This window comes from Arachis ipaensis, chromosome B03 (genome assembly GCF_000816755.2).
Source record: "Arachis ipaensis cultivar K30076 chromosome B03, Araip1.1, whole genome shotgun sequence".
Classification (NCBI taxonomy): Eukaryota; Viridiplantae; Streptophyta; class Magnoliopsida; order Fabales; family Fabaceae; genus Arachis; species Arachis ipaensis.
Genome location: NC_029787.2, coordinates 130,111,210 through 130,120,455, shown reverse-complemented (window position 1 = coordinate 130,120,455; position 9,246 = coordinate 130,111,210). Strand labels below are relative to the sequence as shown.

Sequence of the window (9,246 nt, the reverse complement as noted above, 5' to 3'; positions counted from 1 at the left end):
TTAAGGTTTTAACTCTGTCTCTAAAAAGTTCAATCTTCTGTGTTTCTTTTTACTCTCTAGAAGTATTAAAAAGACTGAAATTTAGTGTTTTAAGACTAAAATTTTAATTTCAGTTTCTAACAATCAAACACAATATTAAGAAATTAATATCCAATTTGATCTCTGAAATTTACAATAGTAACTCATGTTAGTCCTGAGCTTATTTCTGTAATTGACGTGTTAATTTTATATGTTAACTTACTAATATTTAGATTTTTCATCTAGATTTTATATGACTATTAAGATCTAGTAGATCTTTAGAAGCTTGATTGACTCTCTAATATCCTCACGAAGCTAACAAGTTTAATTTGAAAATTTTGTGATTCTGAAAGAGCAACAATCAAATTTCTATAATTCTAATAAATTTTGATCACATAGAAGTTAGATAAAAAATCCTAATCACAACAAGTTAATATACTAAATCAACACATTGTTAATGGAGTTTTTTTTTGTTAACTCAAAAATTAATGTAAATTATAATTATGAATTTTAAAATTTAATTTGAGTCTATTAAAATTTTAAGAGTGAAAATAAATCTAACTTTAAATTTTAAAGACGAAATTGAATAATGACTCCAATTGCATTCTCAAAACATATTCATTTTTTACACCAAACCAATTGCATTCTCAACATTTTTTACACCATAGGAAGATTGGGTTCAAGCACAAAGCAAACAGGGAAGATTCTGATTAATGGTCGGAGAGAAGCACTGGCTTATGGAACATCGGTGAGTAAAACACACCAACAACGTTCAATATTATAGCCCAAGTTAGTTGGGTTTTATTTTATTGACTAGAATGCGGTCCAATTTGGTTCAATCTAGTTTAATCTCTTTAAACTCAATTCTATTAATTACTTAATTAACTAATTGTTTATCTTTTGAAATGAGGCATACGTAACACATGATGATGCCGTATTAGCAACACTGACAGTTGGAGAAGCAGTGAACTACTCAGCGCAGCTTCAATTTCCAAACTCAATGTCGAAGAGAGAGAAGGAAGAGAGAGCAATCTCTACAATCACACAAATGGGTCTGCAAGATGCCACCAACACAATGATTGGAGGGTGTTTGTCGAAAGGCCTCAGTGAGGGACAAAAGAGGAGACTCAGCATTTGCATTCAGATTCTCACCAGCCCAAGCCTTCTCCTTCTTGATGAACCAACTAGTGGACTTGATAGTGCTGCTTCCTACTATGTCATGACCAGAATTGCAAGTCTAAAGACAAGAGATGGCATCAAAAGAACCATTGTTGCATCCATTCATCAACCTAGTAGTCAGCTTTTTCAACTCTTTCAAGACCTTTGCCTTCTCTCTTGCGGTGAGACTGTATATTTTGGCCCCACTTCTGCAGCTACAAAGGTTCGTTGTTTAGTTCTCAAAAATGTATAGCAGCACAATGCTCTCTACATTTATAACTTACAGTGTAAATTATTGTAACTTTCCAAGACTTATATTGCAAAATGTAAATAACCAAATTGTTGTAACTTCATAAGTAGAGACAAGACATTTTGGTGAATAATGTTGTAAAGGACAATCAGGAAAATCTATGTTTTTTTTTGTCTTTTATTAATGTAAAGAAATTCCCTATTTTGGTTGAATATAGTTTTTTGCTTCACGTGGCTTTCCTTGTCCACCTCTCCACAACCCTGCTGACCATTTCTTGAGGATCATAAACAAGGATTTCAAAATGGTGAGAAAGTAATTAAAGATTTCAATGCTTAATTAGAGCGCATTATTTGTGGCAACTGCAAATTTATATATCTTACTCTTTCTAGGTCGAAGAAGACTGTTTCCACATAGGAATGAAGAATGAAGATACCTTTAAGATCCTTGTGAAGTTTTATTCATCATCTAAAATTAGTAAGCAAGTCCGGAAGGAAGTAGCAACAATATGTGAAAAAGTATGCAGTTAACATATTCTTTGATCGAAGAGCAGCGATGTACATGAAGGACTAACTTTTTTATGAATTCAGGAATATGGTTTTGTGGAGAGGAAAAGAAGACAAGCTTCGTTTATAACTCAGTGCAACATTCTTTTGAGAAGATCTTCGCTACACTTATTTCGTGATGTAAGCAATTACTGGTTACGCATAGCAATCTTTACCATAGCAGCTCTAAGTCTGGGCACTATCTTCTTAGATGTCACTTCAAGTGATGCATCAATTCAGGTAACGAACACGGACACAAACCACAAACAAAGCAATCATGGCATTTGAAGCATCACAGCATATATGAATAGTTATTTTTATTATGCATATATATTGCAGGCTAGAGGATCTCTGGTCTCTTTTGTTGCATCAGTCCTAACTTTCATAACCCTTCTTGGTGGATTCCCCCCATTTGTGGAGCAAATGAAGGTAAAGAATTGCTCTCAACAATGTAGTTGAATAATTGGTTTAATTCCTAGTCTAGGATGTATTGGTGGATGTTTTAGATAGAATATGTAAATTGAGCCTGTTATACTAGAGAATTCAATTCAGTCAATTAATGTAAGCATAACACAAACATCCTGTCAATAATGTAAACACTATATATATATATATAACACCCTATCTACAATATTGGTGACTGTTTCTTTTAGGTATACCAGCGTGAGAGATTGAATGGCCATTATGGTGTTTCTGCATTTGTGATCAGCCAAACACTATCTCCTGTTCCATATGTGCTATTAATGTCACTGATTCCGGGAGTAATAGCATACTACCTCTCTGGACTCCACAGAGGCCTTGAACGCTTCATGTACTTCTCTTTTGTGTTATTTGCATGTGTGATGTGGGTTGAAAGCCTCATGATGGTTGTTTCAAGTGTTTTCTCCAACCCCAACATGGGAATCACAATCTGTGGTGGAATTGTGGGAGTGATGATCCTAACTGCTGGGTTCTATAGGCTGCCAAATGATCTCCCAAAACCATTTTGGAAATATCCCATGTACTTTGTTTCTTTTCATAAGTATGCATTCCAAGGATTGTTCAAGAATGAGTTTCTTGGATTAACGTTGGCTAGAGATCAAGGTGGAGACAGAGGCACCTATATTGGTGATAAAGAGATACTGAGAAATATATGGCAAGTGGAAATGGGACACAATAAGTGGGTTGATCTTGCTATCATGTTTGGGATAATTGTTTTCTATAGGCTCATGTTCTTGGCAATCACCAAGATTAAAGAGAAGATAAAGGCTTGAAAGCCCAAATGTGAATAAGTGTTTAGGCATGCATTAGGTTGGGATCCTAAGTACCAGGCCACCAGCACCAAACGTCCAAACCCTTGCTAGTTTTGCAATGCAATGACATGGGATTATTTAAAGCAAATGAAACTTGATGGGACCAATAACACATACATGATCATGATCATGTTCAGGCCTAGTGGATAGGAGGCCTGGTTTGATTGGCAAATGAATTGCCTCCTAATTTCCCACACCTAGGTTTGAGGTTTATGATCCTCAATTCCTCCCCAATGAGAGTTAAAAAAATAATTTCATAATAATAAAAAAAATTAGCTAATGTTGATTAATTAAAAATTAGTTTTTTTATACTTATTCATAATTTATTGGTAATTATGGTAAATAATTTGTAGTTCAACTTTAAAAAATTGAGAAATAAAATATGAGTATATAATTCTCAGAAATAAAAAATAATATATAGCATATTTTTCTAATACTCACACGCCAATTCGTATAAAAGAATACAAAAAACGTCTAAATTAACATATGAAAATAAAAAGTATAAATTAGCATATTATTTCTATTTCATCTACACTCCCAACCTAAATTACAAGAAACAATTTTGATACCAATTACAGACAGTAAAAGGTACAAAACTATAAATAATATAATTTTGTTATATATGATGTTTTACCATTACAAATATACACATTTCCTTTTTACTCACAATAGAAAGTAATAAGTGTTAAAAGGGGCAACCAACCGTGCAAATTAATTATTTATTATTGTGGAACTATAGTTGTAGCGCACGAAACGCAATAGGTTCAAACTTTTCTTAACAGGGAGCAAGATGTTTAGTAAGTGTAGAGTTTCGGCAACCAATTTGCAAACCTTAAAGATAAGGCTCTAATTATTCTAATAATAATAAATTCAAATTAGAACTCACACCCGTGTGCATCAACAACTAATGTTGGTGTGTTTGCATTTGGTGAGCCAATAATCATAATAATCGCCATATTAGTTTCATCATGTCTGTATAAGTAACAAAACCAGCCCGTTTTATATTAATCATCCTTTTGCATCCTAGACATGGCTATATATTTTATTAATTTAATTTGGACTAATATATAGTAGAAATATCAGATAAATATGCATGAAGCAAAAAAAAAAAATTCGAAGAATGAGATAGGTTCTTTTGCTGCTTGCCCACCTCATATATACTTGGCCTAGTTATGCCTGTGCTGCAATTTCGAGATTTAAGCTGATTTCAACTTGCTTTCAGCGTTCGTGATGCTTATGGTTTCATTCAATCATTCATTCCATTTGGTATTATTGTATTCCTAACTTTGGAATAAATAATAGTTTTGTTCAGGAGCATCATGTACCAATCTGAGGCTTATTTTATTTATTAAATTATTGAGTATAATAATATATTTCATATCTTTTGGTTTTCTTCAAATATTTATATTTTCCTAGTTGTTTTATGCTATTCTTAAACATTCTCACCAATTTTATATTTTTCTCGCATATTCTAACAACATATTAAGAAGTTAATTAAATATTGAGGCCGTGATTGATTTAGGTTCATCAATCGTCAGAAGCACTCAACTGAGATTTCATACGGATGGCTTTGGATTTTATTTCTTCAGTCTCTTGGGAAATAAATTAAATGAGCGTAACTCTGATCCCTTATTTTATTTTGGATAAGCTTTTCTAATGTAAAAATGTTGGTAAAGTAAAAAAAAAAAAACTTTTAAATCAAGACAATAAAATCACTTCATGGGAAGTCAAATGGGTCCTAAATAATTGATTTGCATTATTTCAAGTTTTCAACCCATATTATTATATACACAACTTCTATATGTTCACATTTTCTTTTTGTTAAAAGGCCAACTGGCCAACAATGCAAGCTGTTTCTTGGAAGGAATCCTTTAAAAATCACAAACTTGGGGATATTTTTATTTTGAAAAACCGGTAGTTTCTCTCTAGATTAATCTAATCAAAATAAAACATATTATGGAAATACTAAAAATAAATTATTATATATTTATAAATAAATATATTATTATTTAATTTTTAATATATTATATTTTATATCTTAACATGTATTTTAATTATCTGCTTTTGATCAAAACAACAGTGACTGCACTATATTGGAGGCCGGCTGCGCGACAAAAGAGCATGACTAAGTCAAAGTTGCTTCCTGTTTTATTTATGAAGTCGTAAGTTAAAATAAACAATCAATAATACACAATGGACTTGGAACTTAGAAGGGAGCAAGTTGATAAGTGATTAGTTGTAGTTTCAATATTGGCTTACTAAGGTTGACCCTACTTTTAGCTGAAAAAGGTTACTCAATTATATATAAACGACACCACTGCGTTAGTTAATATTACTTTTAAAAGGCAATAATAGTAATAAACAAGGTTTTGAAAATCGGCTCGAATTGGTTGATTCAATTAGATTAATCGAAAATTTATTATTTGGTCAGTTTAATTTATTTACAAAACTGTCATGTAAAAAATTGATATAAAAATTGGTCGAATTGAATTTTAGCAAACATTAATTTTTTTTCAAGCTACCAAACGGTGTCGTTTTGACGTTAGTAAAAAAAGAAAAAAAAAAGAGGCTGAAGTAAATTGAACGCTGTTGAGCTACTTTCTTTTTCGAAGACAGTTAAGACATTTACCTCCCAATCCTAATTTCCTCTTCGACCTTTCTCCAACAAACGCTGGATCAAAGCGTCACCGTCGCAGACCGAAGCAACTGTCAGCAGCGTCGTTCTTTTGAACTATGAACTCTGAAGCGTCTGGCATTGGCGTCGTCTGGTCATCGGCTTGTGGTCCTAGTTGTCGGCTTCTGTCAACGTCGTCATGGACTTCTCTCAACGCTATCGCTCACGCACGTTCGCTTCTCGTCGGCGTTTTTCTGCTTCGTCTCTATTCTTTCTCTCTTTCTTTCTCTCTCTCTTTCTCGTAACTTAGTCACTGTCACCGTTGGTAGGCTCGGAACAATGGAACACTTAATGATAATTATGATTCCTATTGAGGAGTGTCTTTGTTTAATTGAAAATTTGTTTGTTTAATTTTTTATTATATATTAAATTTTTTTTATAATTTTACTGTATATTTAATTAAACCGATTCAACCACAGTTCAACTTCAGTTGGACCATTAAATTATTGAACCGATTATTTGACCAGTTCAATGAACAATCTGATTTTTGCAACCTTGATAATAAGTTAATAACTACACACCTAGCTATAAGTACATAACTATACAAATCTATATTTAATTTAAGGATACAAAAATATAATAATAAATGAAAGTATATATATCAATTTAGGGGTGGCAATGGGTAGGGTAGGGTAGGGTTTGGATCCAACCCTAACCCTACCCGCGGGTTGTGTAACACCCTAAGATATACCCTATCGTGGAGGTCTTTAAAATAAGGTGTCACACTTGATCAAGAAAAAGAATGACTTAATCGTTACGCAAGGAAGGAGTAAATGCGCGTAAGGCGGAAAATGAGTAGCACTAAAACTTTGGAATTTGAATAAAAGTGAAATAACATCTTAACCATGAGTACGTTTCAAAATACTTATAGGAAACTAAAACAAGAAAAGAAACTAATTACGTCCTAAACTAATCTCGTCGAAGAAGCTCCCATACTTGCATCCTATCCTATCCTTGATCAGGACTCTTTAGTTATTCACGAATCGAGGTACCAAGGGTCTCCCTCCAACACCTTTTCGCGCAATGAAGACCCGGTTCCGTTGCGCCAATGTTCCTCTGGAGACAGTATGGAAAAAGAAAGGGAGTGAGAACCTAACGTCTCAATAGGAGTGCTATGCAATACCTCCATATCCATCTCCAGCCCACGTGCGGGATTTAAAAAAAGGAGCGTATAACATGGCATGTAATATGCATCTTTCTTGTAAAACATGTGTGCAAAAAAGGAAAGCATATAGGAAAATAGAAGAATAACATCTTAAGTAACATCAACATAATCATAATTAAATCTAAAAGAAAAACATAGAAAACGAACTTTCATTCATGCCTTCTCCTTTCTTAATTTATAACTTTTATGGAGGGTATTGAGCTCAAACCGGTATAAGTGGGAGTCCCCTTCCCTTACCGAAGGTTCTTATCCCAAACGTCTTGGCGATCACCTTCCCTTACCGAAGGATCATCTCGATCGATCACCTTCCCTTACCGAAGGATCATATCGATATCTTGTCTTTGGGGGTCACCTTCCCTTACCGAAGGATCATTCCCTCAGTTTAATTTACAATCAAGGTTATTTAGACATACACAAGAAGGGAGTCATATAAAAAAGATGTATTATTATATAAAATTGATGGGATAGTCCCCTTCCCTTACCGAAGGTTCTTATCCCAAACGTTTTTCGATCACCTTTCCTTATCGAAGGATCATCTCGATCGATCACCTTCCCTTACCGAAGGATCATATCGATATCTTCTCTTTGGGGGTCACCTTCCCTTACCGAAGGATCATTCCCTCAGTTCAATTTACAATTAGGTTGTTTAAACATACACGAGAGAAAAAATCATATAAGAAGAGATCATGCAAGAAAAGGGACAATTGTGATGATAAAGGGATATATGAAAATCATAAGACTCTAGCATGTGTATGGATTTTCTAATTAAAAGATCTTGGTAATATAATAGCATGGATTGAAAGAGGTCCTATCAAAGTGCAGAAAATAGAGCATTTTAAATAATTGCATAAAATATTTAAGAAAGCATGTACTCTCGACTTTAAAAGAGTAATAATAACATAATTACATGCACATAAAAATAGGGTATATTAAATATTTGAATAAAATATTATAAATAATAATATAATAATGTAAGAGATCACGCATATGCATATAATAGAATATGGTATGTCGAACAAGACAGTATGACAAAAGGCATGTACTCTCGGCCCTAAGGGAATATTGATATAATAATATAGGAGATTGAATAAGCATTATAAGCAGGCATGTACTCTCGATCTAAGGGAATATTAACAATGTAATCATATGAAAGAGTACAAAATGAGTATAGTGAATAATTGAATGAACATCACAAGGAGACATATACTAATGATTCAAGAAGACATGAATGACATGGTGGACAAACATGATCAACATGAATAAAGGATGAGTGAAAGATAATTAATTCCATGATAACATTCGTGAATGGAAGAAAATAAAAATGGAACATAACACATGTCAAGCATTTTAAAAACGTAATTCCCTACTCTTTTTCCTAACGCTTCTTTGAGCTTGCCTCTTGTGTTTGTCCGCAGAATATTATTTCTTTGTAGAGAGAGAAGGGAGAGGATTAGTGTTTGAGAGGAGTGATTTTTCTATCTATAGGTGCTCCCCTATTATATACATTTGGGGATAGGGTGGTTGGGATATTTTAAATTTCAAACGGAGGGTGATTACTAGGTTCCTATACAAAATTTCAAAATTCTAAGCTTATCTCCTAACTGATTTTCAAATTTTAAATTTAATTTTGTTTCTAGAAGGGTGGTTGTTACAGATTGAGATTTTTATATAAACTCAACCATACTCTACCCGCGGGTTGAGAATATCCCAACCCGAACCCTACCCGCTTTTAACCCACGGATACTCGACCATATCCGTGGGTTACAAAAAATATACAACATTATTATATAACTTGATGATAATTTAAAATAGAACTGATTTTTACGTAAAAAAAAATATTAAATTATCAATTAATGATTTTCTTTTAGTGGTTAAGTATCTTTTGCATTTAGTGAGAGGTCTTTGATTCAACATCCACTTAAAACATATTTTTGTATAAGTATATAACATAAACATATATATAGTATGGGTTGGTCGGGTAGGGTCGAGGCTCAACCCGCACCCTACCCGACCCGTACGAGAACCCTATCCGCACCCTACCTTACTCGCTGCGGATTGGATTGGCAATCCTACCCGATCGGGTGGGGTCGGATTGGATACCCGGGGATAAGGTACATATTGCCACCCCTATATCAATTAGTAGGTTT

At 33.5% G+C, this 9,246-nt stretch overlaps 1 protein-coding gene across 1 annotated transcript in view; it reads left to right on the top strand.

Moving 5' to 3' along the window:
- Nucleotides 1-3,533, top strand: part of LOC107633885 (ABC transporter G family member 11-like) — a 4,388-nt gene extending 855 nt beyond the window's left edge. Inside the window, exons 2-8 of the mRNA XM_016337479.2 lie at nucleotides 687-766; nucleotides 929-1,399; nucleotides 1,644-1,730; nucleotides 1,816-1,941; nucleotides 2,014-2,208; nucleotides 2,308-2,397; nucleotides 2,622-3,533. Of these exons, the coding sequence (XP_016192965.1) occupies nucleotides 687-766; nucleotides 929-1,399; nucleotides 1,644-1,730; nucleotides 1,816-1,941; nucleotides 2,014-2,208; nucleotides 2,308-2,397; nucleotides 2,622-3,221 (1,649 nt within the window). The 3' untranslated portion in view covers nucleotides 3,222-3,533. The remainder of the gene's footprint in view (nucleotides 1-686; nucleotides 767-928; nucleotides 1,400-1,643; nucleotides 1,731-1,815; nucleotides 1,942-2,013; nucleotides 2,209-2,307; nucleotides 2,398-2,621) is intronic.